General features: G+C 43.1%; 1 protein-coding gene across 1 annotated transcript in view; it reads left to right on the top strand.

The window, feature by feature from the left end:
- MTSS1 (MTSS I-BAR domain containing 1) overlaps positions 1–19,037 on the top strand; it is a 121,824-nt gene that overhangs the window by 11,863 nt on the left and 90,924 nt on the right. Inside the window, exons 2-3 of the mRNA XM_044295372.1 lie at positions 8,965–9,026; positions 13,139–13,212. Of these exons, the coding sequence (XP_044151307.1) occupies positions 8,965–9,026; positions 13,139–13,212 (136 nt within the window). The remainder of the gene's footprint in view (positions 1–8,964; positions 9,027–13,138; positions 13,213–19,037) is intronic.

The raw sequence follows: 19,037 nt of genomic DNA, 5'->3' as shown, positions 1-19,037 counted from the left end.
TGTTGCGTATGACAGATGATCACAGCGCTCGGGGGCTTTTTAGGTCGAGCACAGGGCAAGATAAGAAGAAATTCCCCCACCGATGAATCGGAGAACAGTACGCCCTGCTTCACTGCACATGCACTGCATATCAGACAGGGTGCGCTGTCCTTTGCTTCTATAATTTGCAGGACGGACATATGGATGCGGACAGCACAGAGATGACATCCACTTGCGAACCCATACAAATAAATGGGTTTCAGACGCGGATGCAAAGTACGGTTGTGTGAACGAGGCCCTGGGGCGAGGTTTTTCCAGTAGGGCTTCAAGCAGGCTTGGATCTGTGATGTTCGAGCTGCGACGGGAAGGAGAAGCAGAGACCTGATGCGACAGACAGGTTGCAGGTTACAGATCGCAATTATGCGGAGTCAAAATGCACTCAGAACTTCATCTGATTTATATAATGCAGTAAGGTTGAATGCTGGTGTGATTTTATGTTTTTTTGTAACCGGAAAACCCCTTTAACAGTACAGCAGTGGCTGGCTTTTTTCTAGACAGGTTAACACTCTAACCCAGATGCATAAGGACATGCTTGTGGTTTGGTGGCCTCCAACTAGGGCCAGATTCTCGGGAAGGCAGCTGAACTGTCGGTGTGCATTTTGGAGTGTGGGAGACCCGGGAAGAACATACAAACTCCATGCAGACCTTGTCTTTGGTTGGAATCCTACCCAGGACCCCAGTTCTAAGCACTGAGCCTCTATGTGGCCCTTCTCCCAACCTTCAACCAGATGTTGTCCTTGATCAGATTTGTACCTAGGACCCGAATTTTCCAAGTCAACAGTGCTTACCACTGAGTCACCGTGTGGCCCCTTCCTTGAAATTCAACAAACCCTACTCCGAACCCAGCAGTATTTCCTATATCTTGGAGCTCCATGTTGGTATCACCTAATGCTCTGCTCACTGTTTACATACTGCTTCATAGAGCTTTGGATAGGTTTAAGCAAATACCGTCTATTAAAGGGCCAGTGCATTCGCGGCTCAGACGCCGTTCTGTGTTCATTTCTAGTTTCTTCTTCTTTTGTCGGCTTAATAATAAACCTAAAAGATGGACTGATTAAATACAGCCGGCAAAACAGCCTCCTGTCTCGGGCAGCACACAGAGCGTATGCCAACACAAGTCTGATAGTGGGAGGGTAAGACGAGGGTCACGTCAGGCCTTTTCTTACATCTGCTGGATTGTTTACTTAGCCCCCCTCCTCCGTGTCTATTAATTGTGACGGATTTAATTATGACTCTAAAAAGGGAGGGAGTCGGGCTGGCTGATCTGCACGTTTTTGTTCCAACTGGGGAAGATTCACTGACAAGTCTTGTTAAGGCTTTCGAGACCGGCAAGTCCAATTTTAGTTGGGCTAGGTTTGTTAGGTGGCTACTGATACAACTTCCCATGGCACTGATTGGCAGTATAGGTACCACTCAAAAAGCTCCCAACTAGACGGCCATAGAAGTTCGAACCTGGATTCCTCTAAAGTAATAGTCAATGGAAAGCCCATAGTATCACCAAGGAAACATCTCCTATTCTTGTCTGCATTGTAGATGATGAGTAGTCCACCAGCTGTAGCTTTGAAGAGATACCTAACGTAACCCTCAGGTTCTCAACAGGTGGCACATCGCTCTAGGGGTACTTGATCAGCCCTCATGCTCTGATTTTAAAGTACTTGTCCCATGAAGACCACCTCTGTCTAAATACCCAAATGAGGCATGTAGACATCATGTAGAAGGTCCTCAACTTGGGTCAGAATGGACTTGGAGTGCTGCTGTAAAAGCAGCTTTTGAGTACAGCTGTCCTATTCCAAAGGCAGCCAGAAAAACATTGCAGATAGCTGGATCTGCGGTGGACATCTGACTGCACTTTGGTCTCTTAACTAGAAGAGGGGTCCAGTGTATGACCATAAATTTGGAGGGTACTTAGAGCTAATCTATTTGAAAGGAGTGTGATTTAATGTGTCCAGTCACGTTAGATGTACCGTAAGTTGTCTGAACGTCTCATTTTGGTAGGAATGGTTCTCTAGGTGGGTGTCTCAAGAAGTTGGATCGAACAGGTTGGATTTTAGCATGCCCTATGCTTGGTTGCTCACCTCAATATTATTCCCCCCCACCCTAAAAACATATGCATGCTTAGCCGACCGTGCATGTGTATGAGGGAGTCGGGAGGAACAGCTGTCAGAAAACAAGCGCTTGACTGACAGGTTTCTTACGTCTATGTCCACCTTTAGGAAAACTAAGTGAAAATGCTTCAGCCAGTCCATAGGGTTGTCCAGGATTTTGTTATTGAAAACTTATCCTTGGGATAGAACAAAAAAGAGTGGTAGGACAGCACCACTTACTTGAATAACAGGTTGACTAACGGTACGTAGTGACTATTGAAAATGCACAGTCATCCATTTGTATTGATATGCTGGATACTAATATGTGATTGGCGGGAGTCTGACACCCCGCACCCCTAACGGTCAGCTGTTTAAGTGTAGCTTCAGGGTTGGAAATGCACAGTACCATCCATTGTGTAGTTGATACTGCTGGATACTACAGCACTTCTCCCGTTGACTTTAGCACTTCACAAATGGCAGAGCTGAGTATTTCTGGTGGTGACTCCCGTTGCCAGAGCTACACTGATACAGTTGGGTGTCGGACCCCTATCGATCAGATATTCATGTCCAATCCTGAGGATAGGCCATAAATATCAAAATCCTGGACAACCCATTTACCTTTTAGTCTTATGTAAAATCAGTCCTATTAGGTAGGTAGTTGTACTTAAGTGAACATTTTCTCAGAATCTGACTGTTCTGAGACTTACCCAGCTATATATGGTGTGATAATTCAGCATAATGGGGCCAAGAACTGTCAGAAGACTCATACCATGTAGGGCGAGGCATTCAGTACCTGGAGATGTTCTGATGTCTGTAACTCTAGGCTAAAAATGAGCAAACTGGAGGCATCGCAACATCTGGCTGTGTTTGTACTTATCGTCTCTTGCCAAACTGCTGTGTTCTGAATGGCTGTTTAAGGGCTGGTGTGAATTTTGGCATACAGCATATACATTTCAGCTGTGCAGTAACTTGCTGTGTTACATGCTCTGTCTCAGGTGAGAGCTGGTGCTAGATCTACTATTAGAATTTGGTTTTATGGGCACGAAATGTAATCAAAACAATTATTCTTTTGACCTAGGATTTTTCTCAGCACCGACTGTCACTCTATATCATTCTTGTAATTTACTTTGAGACCTCTCTATTTAATTTCTGTCCTGTGAGAGTAGCCGTATAGTAGTTATATTCCTGTACATAGGAGCAGTATTATAGTAGTTATATTCCTGTACATGGAAACAGTATTATAGTAGTTATATTCCTGTACATAGGAGCAGTATTATAGTAGTTATATTCATGTACATAGGAGCAGTATTATAGTAGTTATATTCTTGTACATAGGAGCAGTATTATAGTAGTTATATTCTTGTACATAGGAGCAGTATTATAGTAGTTATATTCTTGTACATAGGAGGAGTATTATAGTAGTTATATTCCTGTACATGGGAGCAGTATTATAGTGGTTATATTCCTGTACATCGGAGCAGTATTATAGTGGTTATATTCCTGTACATGGGAGCAGTATTATAGTGGTTATATTCCTGTACATTGGAGCAGTATTATAGTAGTTATATTCCTGTACATAGGAGCAGTATTATAGTAGTTATATTTGTGCACATAGGAGCAGTATTATAGTAGTTATATTCCTGTACATAGGAGCAGTATTATAGTAGTTATATTTGTGCACATAGGAGCAGTATTATAGTAGTTATATTCTTGTACACAGGAGCAGTATTATAGTAGTTATATTCTTGTACATAGGAGCAGTATTATAGTAGTTATAATTCTGTACATAGGAGCATTATTATAGTAGTTATATTCCTGTATATAAGAGCAGTATTATAGCCATTGTATTCTTGTTCATAGGAGGCAGTAATATAGTAGTTATATTCTTGTACATAGAAGTATTATAGTAGTTATATTCTTGTACATGGGAGCAGTATTATTGTAGTTATAGTCTTGTAGATAGGTGCACTATTATAGTAGTTATATACTCATAGGGGCAGTATAATAGTAGTTATATTATTGTACATGGGAGCAGTATTATTGTAGTTATATTATTGTACATGGGAGCAGTATTATAGTAGTTATATTCTTGTACATGGGAGCAGTATTATAGTAGTTATATTCTTGTACATAGGAGGCAGTAATAGTAATAATATTCTGGAATATTTTATTAAGTACCCCTATTTCCATATTATCCATTATAGCATTTGTTACTAGTTTCTGCATGAGATAACGCAAAGAAAATTGTACAAGAAATTATGACCTACACTCCGCTTCTCTCTGTAAGGAGGGGTTTGTTCATGTTCAAGTCGAGTTAAATATTTGTCAAGCTCCCTCATCTGCTCTGGAGGTCTCTCTCCTCCATTTGGCGTTTGTCTGTAAAAGATTTCTCTGTAACTGAGCTTTTTGCACCAATTGTTCAGATTATTTTTTGTATTTTTCAATTTATCATGAATAACAATAACATTAGTGTATGTCTTAATGAGGAAAGGGGGTTTCATTTGAGTCTTCTGCCTGTTTCTCTCTGAGCTTCACTGTCCCATGACTGCCATGTTTACTATGCTAAATCGACTGTGCGGAGAATTGTGTGCAGCAGGGCATGGTGCACACTGAGCAAATGTTTACGGACAGGCAGTCATTAGAATTTCTCTCCGGGTCTGCCTTTTAATATTGATGTTATGAACACATGTATTCTGAGTATGTTGTGTAATAGTCATTTTCATAGGACAACATTGGTATACCCCAGGGTTGGACAAGTTCTTGGAGCCAGGTACCCAACACACCGAAATGCTTGCTGTAAGCCTCTAATAGGGATTCTCGGGTAATCTGTTGACCGAAACGATGAGCTTTTTGGTGGCATATGAGCCATTTAGGTAACACCCTGTTGACCAGATATCTGCTTACCTCAGTAGGTCCTCCAGATAATCAGGAGAGAACAGCTCCTCCAGAAGACTATTTTTCAGTGCAGTTTTGGGTGGTCGTCTCGACTGGGTTTTAAGGTATAACTTTTTGAAACACAGTACAGACCCAGATGAGTGATCAGGATGGGGTTCTGATCATTTGATCTGTTATCCTCAGGTGGCAGATCTCTCAGAATGTAGAATAAATTATAAATGTGGTAGACTGAGACTGGTTTGGCAGTATTATATATCATAGTAGAGCCATTTTTTTTTTTTTATTAACGGTGTAGCACTATGGCTTAGCTCCGGCTTTTGCTGTGGTTAAAGCTTGTGGTCTGAGGATTTCGAGCCCGGATTTTCCCATGCACTATGCATTACCCTTGTAAGGTGTTTACCTTTTGCTTTATTTGAAGCCAGTCAGATTCTAAGAACTTTTTGCTTGTTGTTATTTGTGTTTTACATTTTTGAGTTGTTTTCTATTAACCTCTATGAACAAACGTATTGATAGCTTGCTGAAATGTCAAGGAACTTTTTGACGTCTTATTATTAGGTCCTGAATTCTACAGTATGCTATTTATTTGTGGCTTCACTGCATCTCTTACGTCACATCCAACTAGAGCATGACCAAAAATATCTTTTGGATACTTTTTTTTTAGATTAATCTATGATTCATAGATGGCGTACTAGGCTTCTATGTGAGTCTGTCTCACCTGGAGATGCTGAGTCTGTAGCCACCAGCTAGGGTGTGTTTCTCTTTCCTAGCGTGAAATGTCAAAGTGTTTTTCTTTGCTTTATTTAACTCTGTAAATGACCCCCAGCGGTTAGTTTGCTGCCACCGGTCGCCTTCTTCTGGAGAAGTTTAATTTTTGAATGGCTCTTTCTTTAGACCGTATGCAATTTTTTTTCCATAGAAACAGGTGGACAATTTGTTATCACCAGATACAATAAAGTCAAAAAGTGTATTTATGGCGGTATGGCCATAGTCTATGATTTGGAAGTGCCTGTATCGTCCCTCCCCCCCCAAGTATCTGCTTGAAGACCACTGAAGTAGACCTTGTCAAAGTAGCCATAACGTTGACTGGTTCCACAAGATTTGAAAAGTTTTGCAAATCACAATGTGAGGCAAAAATTGGCAATGTCTGTTGGTAGCCTTTCCCATCACACATGCAGGACGTTCTTAGCTCTCAGCATTGAAGGAGGACTCTCTCAGGCTAGGAGGTATTTGTGTAAGGAATTGTTCCGAATTGCTTCATGGTTTTGAGTTTTGACCCAGCCTAAAAAACAATTTGGGGCTCTTATGATGTGTTTATTATGGGCCACGTTCAATAAAACCTCAATAATCTGGTTTCTTTGGGGTCACCAAGGTGCCAGAATATCAGAACTATGGACAAATTGGGCATATATTAGATATACTTACCTGCTCCACAGCTGATGTTGAGGCACCTACTCTTGATCACCAGTGTTGGTGATGATGAAATACCATTGAGAATGCTTTTGATACTTAAACATCTAGGCTTTAACCTTGTGTGGACCCACCAGAAAACCATGAGATATCTTGAACGTGAGTTGTTAGTGGACCTGAAGTTGTAAAAAGAGTACATTTCCAGACAAGCAGGACCTTCCTCAGTCAGGTGCCAGTGTGGTGCTGAATTGACAACATTTTAATTTATGACTATATTTTGGCTGAACGTGCTCTTTTTAGCATTTCTCAATGTCAAGTAGGAGCTCTGAGAACATAAGTTTGCCATCTTTAGCAAAATTAATTTTGGTGGCTAAGAAGGCATTTTTTTTTCAGCAGAGAGTTCAGTTTATCTTTGTGAAAATGTCAGGGTGAAATGTATAATCCATGAGTGAACTGTCATTCAGGGACAACCGGTTACTGTAGGACAGAAAGCAGGTCATTGTCCCAAGTTCACAGAACAACAATCTGTTATCGAGGAGAGATTCTTGCTCCGACCTTTGAATTAATCCTGGTAATTTTTCCCTCTGTAATGAAAGAAGCCCGGGGCTTCACAAAGAGGCGAGGTGAATTACTCCGATGATGAGATGGATTAAATTTCTTTTAAAAGGCCGTAGAGTGGGAAGGGTTTTGGCGGCTGATGATTCTCCCTATCACTACATTGCTCCCAGGTCTTTGACTCTCTGGGACCTGTCTGCTGAGGGCTCAATTTTTCAAGGAATTCGTAAATCTAAATTTGCTTGTATAAAGTGACTGCTCACAGGCGTGTATGTAAAAATCCCAGAAACTGAAGATGTCAGACTACGGGATTTCACCACCGTCAGGCATCCCCAAACAGGGACCACGAAAAATAAGTAAGAGTGATCAAGGGCTCGGTGGTCTGATCCTACTTTTCTGGTGTCTTAAATTTCATCGGTACTGTGTGCATTGTGTTTGGTTTGTACTTAAAGGACTCCACTGAAACTGGTTGTCACTCTCGCATTCAGCAACTGAATTTGCCATTATTGGTGGGGGAGGTTTCCTCAGACCAGACATTTTTGCTGCAAAAGCTGGGCTTTTGGAAGATCCTCCAGGAGTGGGACCTGCCTATAGGTGTGGATCTTAAAGGCGTCCATGTACATGAGATAATTGTCAGCTGAGTGCTTCCTCGACTGTTAGCTTTTTCTTCTGATCCTCCTAGGCACATTGTTGCTCGGCTCGGTCGAGCATGCATGTGTTGTGAATTGGACTGCCAGACACCATATCTCCTCGAGAACAAAAGGATCGAGCATGCTCAAGTCCAACTTGCCCAATCCTTATCGCCTCCAACTTCAAAAGCCAACGCCACTTTGATTGACGGGGCCAGGTGTGATCAAGTTTTCACTGCCTGGCCCTATCAAAGTGCAGATGGCATGGCAGTTGCAGAGAGAGCAGAGCCTCTAGGAGTAACGGTGATGCCCCTGTTGCTCCTAGAGGCTCATCTGCATTAAATAAAACTTCATTCTTCTCAGTAATGCAGGCACATATAAACATGGGACCAACACAGATGCCTTCAGCTGCCAAGCGCACATGTAACAGGTCAGCCAGTTTCATAGGTACAAAACTGCTGACAGATGCCCTTTTAAATATTTCACGCGCTGGGCAATGCTTAGTTGACTGCATGGGAGAAAATGTGTTGTCATGAGTAATCCTTTAACTTGCCTATAACTCTTGGTGACTACCATTGTACACGATTCACCATCGACTCTGAAATAGTCTCTTCATATTTAGACAACCCCCCTCTAAAAGAAATCTTGGCTTCTGAATAACTCCAGATCTCTAGATCTCTAGAAGATAAGTAAAGCAAAAGTTTATCTTTCGGTGTGTTTTCTTCTCTGTTCAGATCTAAAGCTGTAATGTATTATGGCAGTGCTTTGATTTTCTATTGAGTTCCTTCATGTTTTCCGCTCCATTCCCAACTAAGGCCTCTTTCACACGAGCGTGACGGATTAGGTCCGGATGCGTTCAGTGAAACTCGCACGATTTTGCAAGCAAGTTCAGTCAGTTTTGTCTGCGATTGCGTTCAGTTGTTCAGTTTTTTCCACGCGGGTGAAATGCGTTTTTCACACGCGTGATAAAAAACTGAAGGTTTACAAACAACATCTCCTAGCAGCCATCAGTGAAAAACGCATCGCATCCGCGCTTCCGGATGCAATGCGTTTTTCACCGAAGCCCCATACACTTCTATAGGGCCAGGGCTGCGTGAAAAACGCTGAATATAGAACATGCTGCGATTTTCACGCAACGCACAAGTGATGCGTGAAAAACAATGCCTCATGTACACAGACCCATTGAAATGAATGGGTCCGGATTCAGTGCGGGCGCAATGCGTTCACTTCACGCATTGCACCCTGCACGGAAATCTCGCTCGTGTGAAAGGGGCCTAAGGCTACTTTCAGAATTCACGATGTACACTGCCTGATAGTGATGAGTAATATTTTTCTTTTTGCTTTTTATTTTTTAGGGAAGTTACCCAGTTTGGGAAGATTTTATTAACAAAGCTGGAAAACTGCAGTCACAGCTCAGGTGAGTAGTCTGGAAAAAGCTACAGAAATGTGCATTAAAGTGACCTTCAGACCCATGCTTGGAAGTGTCCAGTCCCAGAGGAAATATATACAGGTGCCCTGACAACTACTACGTAGGACCTGACAACCCTCGACGGCTGTAATAGGAGGCATGGTGAAAGACCCCAATGGGTTCTCTGAATCAGCATGAAAGAGGTTAAATCTTGGGAGTAGGGTAAAAATCGGCAGCACTTTTATTGGCGCACTATATGGCGATATTATTTGGGCATTCTGTGTACAGCGTTCTTTAAAGGGGTTATCACAAGATTTAGGCCCCTTGCAGACGAGCGTTCCTCCCGCAGCGAGTCCGCATCGCAGCACCCGGCCTGACCTCCCAGCACTAACCGGATTCACATAGCATTATATTGATTTATGATGTTATGTAACCCTTACAGTTCTGGAATGTATTGGATAACACTGGCAGCATTATGCCAGTGTTATCCAATACATTCCAGAACTGTAAGGGTTACATAGCATCATATATCCATATAATGCTAGAAAGCGCTGGGAGGTCAGGCCGGGAGCTGCGTTGCGGACTCGCTACGGGAGGAACGCTCGTCTGCAAGGGGCCTTAGGGTGCATTCACGCCACTGTATGTATTTTGTGGTCCGCAAAATATGGATGACGTCCATGTAACATCCCTTTTTTGTCTTTTTTTTTTTGCGGACCCATTGACTTCAGTGGGTCTGTGGTCTTTTGTGGAATGGACATACAGATGCAGAAAGCACATAGAAGACATCTGTGTTCTTTCCACATCCGTGTGTCTATTTCGCCAAAGGTAGAACGTTTCCTATACTTGGCCGCAAAATACCAAAATTAAGTCAATGGGTCTGCAATTAAAAAAAAACTGAGGCTACACGGAAGTCATCTGTCTTTTGAGGGTCCGTCACAAAATACATACGGTGAATGCACCCTTAAACATGGGATAGGGGGATACGTTTGGGGTCAGAATGCTTCGTCCCCCACTGATCACAAGAATGGGAGATCCGTGTCTCGCTGCTTGAATGTAGTGGTGGTCCCTGGAGTCCCAATGAGATGACTGGAGTGGCAGCGTGTATGCTCCACTATAACTGCATTCAAACAGGGGAGACTTAGGGACCCCCATTCTTCTGATCTGTAGGGGTCCCGACCATTGGACTTCCACTGATCAGACACTTATCCCCTTTATTATTGATAGGGTAAGTCTAAATCTTGGGTCTTTAACCACTATATGGTAGCAGTATTTAATCATTGTATGACGGTACTATTTAGGATGCTATTATTTGCACATTGTATAACAGGTTTAATGTGTTCACTATAGGCAGTGCAATTTCAACACTGTGGCGTTAGTGATTTGGTACTATATGACAGTGGCAGTCGGTTCAGGGCACTCCTTTTTCATGGTAACCACAGCCACGTGGCCACGTTATGTTGTGTCTCTAGAGCGGAGTCAGTGATTTTACACATACTGCGTTTCGTTGGTACATGAATATGGTATGCTCAGTGTGTCAGTAAAGCCTCATTCACACGTCAGTGTTTCACGGACAGCACACGTCCCCACTCATTTTAATGTGTGTATTTAGACATCAGTGTTTTAGCACGGTCCGTGGGTCAGTGTTTTTATCACGAACGCACGCTCTATTTTGTCCCTCTTCACGGATCCATCACGCCCATTATAGTCTATGGGTCCATGAAAGCCACGGATGCCTTCCGTGTTTCACAGATTATTAGGAAGAGATGCTTTGAAAATTATTTTATTAGCTATGCAGGGTCAGTGAAACACGGATGGCACACAGAAAGCAAAAAACAGACACACGGACCAAACACGGCTCCTTCGCGGACAGCTTCACAGATGTATCACTGACCACCTTCTCCCGGATTTGAGCACGGACGTGTGAATGAGGCTTTAGGCTGGGTTCACATCATGTTTTATGCCTCCATTTGATGTATACCTTAGAAAAAAAAGGATACAAAAACTCAGCACACTACGTTCTTGTATCCTGCAGAGTCCGGTGAAAAAAAAAGTATAGTTTTTTTTTTTTTTTACAATAGAACTCTACAGTGAATGGATATCACTGTATGACATCAGTCTGAGACATCCGTTTAATGTATACGTTTTTTGTATAAGTTAAGCGGATGGGGAAAACGTGATGTGAACCCACCCTAACACATACATTTCACCCTATCCATCATGGTATATTGTCCTATTGAAGCCCATTCCCCACCTACGTGTCCTCACTGTCAGACCAGAAGTGAGGCAGCGGCGGTGTATGGTGGACGGAGGATGGCGGCGCTGCATCACGCTTCAAAAGACGTGACAATTTGTCAATGAAAATGCTGCTCTCTGCTTTCTGAAACTGGGTCGCTGAGAGGGGGCTGCCGCTGACGTCTGTGCGCACACTCCTCTCTGCACAGCAACTCCGCCGGCACCACAAAAGAGAGATCTGTCTCCATGGTAACACCAGAGCGGACGGCGCGGACCAGGGAAGAAGGAAAATACCTGCAGGTCGCCTGGCAATATGGCATAACGACTGCCATTGGCTAGAATATAAGACTGTAATATCTGTCTATCTCATGTCTGTCTGTCTGTCTATCTTATGTCTGTCTATCTCATGTCTGTCTGTCTGTCTGTCTATCTCATGTCTGTCTGTCTGTCTATCTCATGTCTGTCTGTCTATCTCATATCTGTCTGTCTATCAGACCAACCAATCAGATTCCAGCTCCTATATTCCAGAGGCCCATTTTGTTTATGTAAGCTCTCACCCGATTGGTCACTATAGACAACTGCTCCACATTACCATTAGAAAATCTCCTGCGATTTGCACATATATAGCAGAGCTGAGTGTACGACTCTCTACATGTATTTGCATTTTGTCGTACATAACCTTTAAGGCTAGGTTCACATTACATTCATGATGTCTGTTTCATGTGTACGCTGAAATGCTCTTGACAGTACACGCTACACACATCTATCTATAGGATACATTAGCCACACTGGGCCATAGGAGCGTCCTTGTTGCCTCCATCTGGTCGATCCACTTCAGTATTGATATGGAATAGCATAAGCATACACTACACTATTCCATACAACCGTATCCAAAAATAAATATATACTGTAGATGTCCGTCAAATGGATATTCCCATATGGAACCCACACCTGCTGGACATTTATGGCACATCGTATCCCCTTTAAACTATAGGGGGAAATTGATCAAAATGGTGTCGAGGAAAATCTGGCTTAGTTGCCCCTAGCAACCAATCAGATTCCACCTTTCATTTTCCAAAGGAGCTCTGAAAAATGAAAGGTGGAATCTGATTGGTTGCTATGGGTAACTAAAAGCCAGTTCTACTTTACACCACTTTTGATAAATCTACCTGCATACTTTTTTGTTATCATGGGACGCTATGGATGACGGATGCTACTTGTATGGCATTTGTTTAACATATACGTTTTGGCGTATCCATAAACGTCATTTCCATGTGCGTGTGGTAGCGCTGAGTTGCTCGCCATAACTCATTCTGACATTACAGTCTATACATTTATATTAGACTAAAAGCCCACACTGTGCTTCAGCGCTTCTGGTAATGGCTGTCGGCTCTGCTACATCTCTGTGTGTACAGATTGTGCATTATGAGCGATTATTTGACGGATTTGCACATTTTGGCTCCATAAGGAAACATTATTAACCCCGTGTAGTAGATGCTGCGCCGCGTAGATGAATAGATTCGCAGTGACCTCTATTTCTTTGCTGACGGCTAAAGCTCCATCTTGTAAATTCATTGGAATTGTCTCCCGCTGTGTTTCCAGCTGAGTGGAAACCGTTGTCATTTAATTAGACATATTGTTATATAGGAACGCCATGAAAGCCCGGCCTGGCGTCCTCCATTATGAGCTCCTGCTAATCTGACCGCACCGAAAATATTCATATCTGGTTTCGCTCTGGTAGATTAGAGAGAATTTACAATTAAAATACAAAAAAAAGTCTGACTTTGAGAAAATTGGGTGACTACCCATGCGGCCTCCTCTTCTGCTTCCACCTAGGTTGTCACCCAGGTATGGATGGTGAACTGATAACTCTCATCATTTCTCTATAGGACCACCGTGGTGGCGGCTGCAGCGTTCCTGGACGCCTTCCAAAAGGTAGCTGACATGGCAACCAACACCCGGGGTAAGTGGCCAAGTCCGTTAATTGGATTTTGCTGTTAAATAGAGACTCCATTAATTACATAATTTGTATAAAGATGTCCCCCTGTGGGACACCAGTGGTAATCGGGCTGAAAAACTGATAAATGGAAATGGTAAAAAAAAACAATTTTTTTGTATTAGCTATCTCTCATGGTGCTTCAGTTCTGTTTTTTAAATTTTTTAAAATCTTTCCCTCCATGGGTGGGGTTTAGTTGTCACGTTTAGTTGTCACATGATAGTGTGCACCTACTAACTGATACCCATCTAAAGGTGACAAGGGTCCTGTTGTGGGAAAAATAATGTCACGAGGTCTAAAAATAAAATCTTCTACAGTATAGCAACCATAATGTAACTGGAGTTTTTACAGCTCTCTCGCTTGCTCTCTATCTTGCTCACTCATGCAAGCGTTGCTTAAAGGGGTTGTCCAGGCTTATGGGCATTAACTAACCACAGGAGTGTGTTGTACCTAATAACAAAAAATCATACTCTCCTGCTCCTTGCCGCTCCGAGGCCCTGGCTCTGTTTTGTGATCGTTTGGGGACACATCACGATGTCCCCAGGTTAGGGACCGGAATATCACAGACCAGAGAGAGAGCGCCAGAACGGAGCGGTGAGGAGAAGGTTAGCATTTTTTGATTAGGTATAACAGATTCCTGGGACTAGTTTAAAATCCCCATATGGCTGTCCAACCTCTTTAAATGCACACTAACTTTTTGCACAACTTTGCATAAATCAGTAGTACAGGCGATCACAAAAAACTTTGTAATTAGTTTTGTCAGGGAGAACTGTCTAGTTCTCCTTTTATCAGCCCCCACCCCCTCTCTAAATTGGTTTTCACTTTGAAGAATGTCCCATCCAGGACAGATAATCTCTGCAAGAGAATCATATTACATGTGTCATTGCAAGTCTATGGAGATGGGAGGGTGGAGGAGTGAGCAGGAGCTGAGGGGACAGGCACAGACAAAGAGAAACCGCACAGCTACATAGGGAGGTTATAGCTGTGTAATGTCCCCCATTATCCTCGGGTTGCTTCTGAGTGACTGTGAGACAATTGGGAAGGAGATTTTCCTCTACTTTCTGTGTCCAGTGGATGGCAGTTAGTCTTCACCCACTATGTATGGGAGAACTTTAAACTAGATAAACTGCTAATAATTGCCAGATACAAGTCATATAATATACACACTGTACTATTGATTAATGCAAAGTTTATTGAAAGTTCAGTGATGCATTAAAAGGGTTTTCTTTTCACCTATCCTCTGAATTGGTCATCAGTATCTGATCAGTGGGGGTTCTGATACCCAGGATCCCTGGCGATCAGCTGTTTGAGAAGCCACTGGCGCTCCTGCGAGCACCGCAGCCTTCTCCCTTCACACCAAGCCCACCGTCGTACATTGTATAGTGGCTGTGCTTGATATTGCGCTCAGTCCCATTCACTGGGGCTGAGCTGCTCCTAGGCCATTTGACCGATGACTGTGACATCACATGGCCTAGGCCAGGAGTGGGCAACCTGCGGCACTCCAACTGTTGTGAAACTACAATTCCCGGCATGCTCCATTTATTTCAATGAGAGTTCTGAGAAACGCAAAGCAAGTTTGCATGCTGGGAGTTGTAGTGTCACAACAGCTAGAGTACAGCAGGTTGCCTACCCCTGGCGTAGGCTAAGCTGAGAGAAGGCCATGGTGCTACTGCAAGCGACGGTGCCTTCTCAAACAGCTGATCGGATGGGGTCCCGGGTGTCGGACCCCCCACCATTCAGATACTGATGACTTTTCCAGAGGTTACAGTATATGTCTCGTAAAAAACCTTTATGTAACATTTGGTCTTCTCGGCTTCTTCTCTAGTGCCCTCCTGTTCAGTACAAGTAAGGACATGATTCAAGATATAAGGAAATATCTAGGGAGGAGATGGGGGCTGCTCACTGGGTCTCAGGGCTAAGGCCTCTTTCACACGGTGTGTGTGCATTGCGGGAAAATGCACGATTTTTCCCTTTTAACTGCAAAGCGTTTGCATGCGTGTGAAAAAAATCGGCATGTTTGGTACCCAGACCTGAACCCTTCACCGAACCCTTCACAGAAGTTCGGGATCCGGTTAGGTGTTATGTAGATTTTATTATTTTCCCTTATAACATGGTTATAAGGGAAAATAATAGCATTCTTAATACAGACTGCTTGCTTAAATGTCCATTGAGGGGTTAAAAATAATAAACAAATTTAACTCGCCCCATCCACTTGATCGCATAGCGGATCTCCTCTTCTTTCTACTTACTTCAGTACCTGGCTAAAGGACCTTTGATGACAGTCAGTGCGCTCATCACATGGTCCATCCCTAATTTACTTAGCATTCTGTATTAAGAATGCTATTATTTTCCCTTATAACCATGTTATAAGGGAAAATAGTAAAGATTGGATCCGCATCCCTATCGTCTCCTAGCAACCATGCGTGAAAAATCGCACTGCATCCGCACTTGCTTGCGGATGCTTGCGATTTTCACGCAGCCCATTCACTTCTGTGGGGCCTGCGTTGCGTGATAAACGCACAATATAGAGCATTGCTGCGATTTTCTCTTGCAATGCACCAGTGATGCGTTAAAATCACTGCTCATGTGCACAGCCCCATTAAAGTGAATGGGTCCGGATTCAGTGCGGGTGCAATGTGTTCACCTCACACATTGCACCCGCTTGGAATTCTCGCCTCTGTGAAAGGGGCCTAATAGTTAAATTACACAAGTATTTGTTGGCAATGTGGAGATAAAACCAGAAAATGGATCTAAAGAAGGTTTGCCAAGGGCCTATGAAAAGAAAGCCACCCCTTTTAAAGGGGTTGTCTCACTTCAGCAAATGGCATTTATCATGTAGAGAAAGTTAGTACAAGTCACTTACTAATGTATTGGGATTGTCCATATTCCCTCCTTTGCTGGCTCGATTAATTTTTCCATCACATTATACACTGCTCGTTTCCATGGTTACGACCACCCTGCAATCCAGCAGCAGTGGTTGTGCTTGCACACTATAGAAAAAAGCACCAGCCTATGTGAACTCCCACATTTCCGGCCAGCACTTTTTCCTATATTGTACAAGCAGGGCCCCCACTGCTGGATTACAGAGTGGTCGTAACCATGGAAATGAGCAGTTTATAATGCAATGAAAAATGAATCCAGCAGCAAAGGAGGCAATATGGACAATCACAATACATTAGTAAGTGCCTTGTTGTATTACTTTCTCTACATTATAAATGCCACTTGCTGATGTGAGACAACCCCTTTAATAGCTTCCTCCACATGATCCAGGTGATGATGTCACGCATTAATATAATTTTTTTAATTAATGCACGGATAACGAGTTCTGTTCATTAGCCAAATAATAGCCGGGGCTTAGACCTGACTGCAGTATATTATCAGTTTTAGCAGCTGGATTATCCGTTCAATAACCACTTTTTTTTCTATCCTAAGAGCTTAACCCTCCTAAGCTTCACACCACGTGGCTGCGGCGGGCGGCTGTATGTGCTCCTCCAGTGTAACAGTCCATTTTATAAGAGCCGTGACCTGCTGTCAGCACAGGGCCCCGTTGCGTTTAATGTGCTTATATCAGCAGTGGGCATTGGGGGAGAGTGTCAGCAGGTGAATGACAGAGCGGTAACACTCATTGTTCCTGCGTTTCCAGAGAGATCTGGGATTCACACGTGTTTCATATGTTGTCAGCGTGTACAGAACAGCTTACCGGCTGTGTCATGCAGTTCAGGTTGGTTATTTCGATAATTCTGGTTTATGTCGAGGAAGAGTTTTTATGCTGCAAAGCTTAGACTTTTCCAGTTGTCTGTAGCTAAAGCTTATTAATTAAAAAAAAACTGCATATGGGACAAGTTTTAAAAAAAATGGGGGCAACACGCAAAATTGGCCTTCACTGCTTGTTACAGACAGTTTTTTACTGAATTAAAAAAGCTGCATAGAAAAAATACTTTAGTCAAAAAGTGCATAAATAGTACCTCTATACAATAAGCAAAAATACTGTATTATAGTGTTTTGCACACATTGTAGTGCCATTTATTACCAAGAAGAAACTTGGTGCTTACTAGCTTACAGTGTCCATGTAATACTGGCATACGGTGTCCATGTAATACTGACATACTGTGTCCATGTAATACTGACACATACTGTGTCCATGTAATACTGGCATACGGTGTCCATGTAATACTGGCATACGGTGTCCATGTAATACTGGCATACGGTGTCCATGTAATACTGACACATACTGTGTCCATGTAATACTGGCATACGGTGTCCATGTAATACTGGCATACGGTGTCCATGTAATACTGGCATACGGTGTCAATATAATACTGCCATACGGTGTCAATGTAATACTGCCATACGGTGTCAATGTAATACTGCCATACGGTGTCAATATAATACTGCCATACGGTGTCAATATAATACTGCCATACGGTGTCAATGTAATACTGCCATACGGTGTCAATGTAATACTGGCATACGGTGTCCATGTAATACTGGCATACGGTGTCCGTGTAATACTGGCATACGGTGTCCGTGTAATACTGGCATACGGTGTCCATGTAATACTGGCATACGGTGTCCATGTAATACTGGCATACGGTGTCCATGTAATACTGGCATACGGTGTCCATGTAATACTGGCATACGGTGTCCATGTAATACTGGCATACGGTGTCCATGTAATACTGGCATACGGTGTCCATGTAATACTGGCATACGGTGTCCATGTAATACTGGCATACGGTGTCCATGTAATACTGGCATACGGTGTCCATGTAATACTGGCATACGGTGTCCATGTAATACTGGCATACGGTGTCCATGTAATACTGGCATACGGTGTCCATGTAATACTGGCATACGGTGTCCATGTAATACTGGCATACGGTGTCCATGTAATACTGGCATACGGTGTCCATGTAATACTGGCATACGGTGTCCATGTAATACTGGCATACGGTGTCCATGTAATACTGGCATACGGTGTCAATGTAATACTGGCATACGGTGTCCATGTAATACTGGCATACGGTGTCCATGTAATACTGGCATACGGTGTCCATGTAATACTGGCATACGGTGTCCATGTAATACTGGCATACGGTGTCCATGTAATACTGGCATACGGTGTCCATAATCTCTTTTAAAAAAAATAGTAAATCTCCCCCATTGAAGGACAGCAAGCAAAGATCTTGAAATTTGTGAGGTTTTTTATATTCTATATTTTCTTATGGTGTAGTACCCCTTTAATTTGCTCATTTCCTGTCCTTGTAGAAGAGATGACTTATGTGACGGGTGTCTTGTGGTGTCGGAGCCTTCGCCGGAGCTTTTACATGTCCTCCTTTTCCCCACTCTGCTCTGAAGGTCGGACATTAAAGCTTTATTTTTTCTTCGCATTCGTGTCAGGACCTAAATTAGTGCTGCTTTGATGCTCCTCGGCAAGGGTTTCACCGGGGCGAGGGATGAAGCAGTTGCCATGGCAACCAACTGGGGTTCGCCGTCCAGGCGCAGTAGCTGCCAGGCGATAGGACGAGAGGAGATCTCCTCTGCATCTCGCATGAAATTAACACTTTGTGACAGAGCCGATGCCCGGCCGCACTGTGTCCTAGGCCCGCGGGGCCCGTATGTAGGCAAGCAGTCATCCCGCATCGGAGAACGTTACATGATTTCTGCTACCTATAGGGGAAGGAGCCAAAGTGCAACACACATTCCGTGCATCGTGCATCTCTGACCTTAAAATGTCTGCCTTTTCAAAGGGTTTGATATGTTCTCTAAATTTAAAGAGCAGATACCCATTT

Source organism: Bufo gargarizans, chromosome 5 (assembly GCF_014858855.1).
Source record: "Bufo gargarizans isolate SCDJY-AF-19 chromosome 5, ASM1485885v1, whole genome shotgun sequence".
NCBI lineage: Eukaryota > Metazoa > Chordata > Amphibia > Anura > Bufonidae > Bufo > Bufo gargarizans.
The sequence above is the reverse complement of the archived record's forward strand: the minus strand, read 5'-3'. Positions and strand labels throughout refer to the sequence as shown.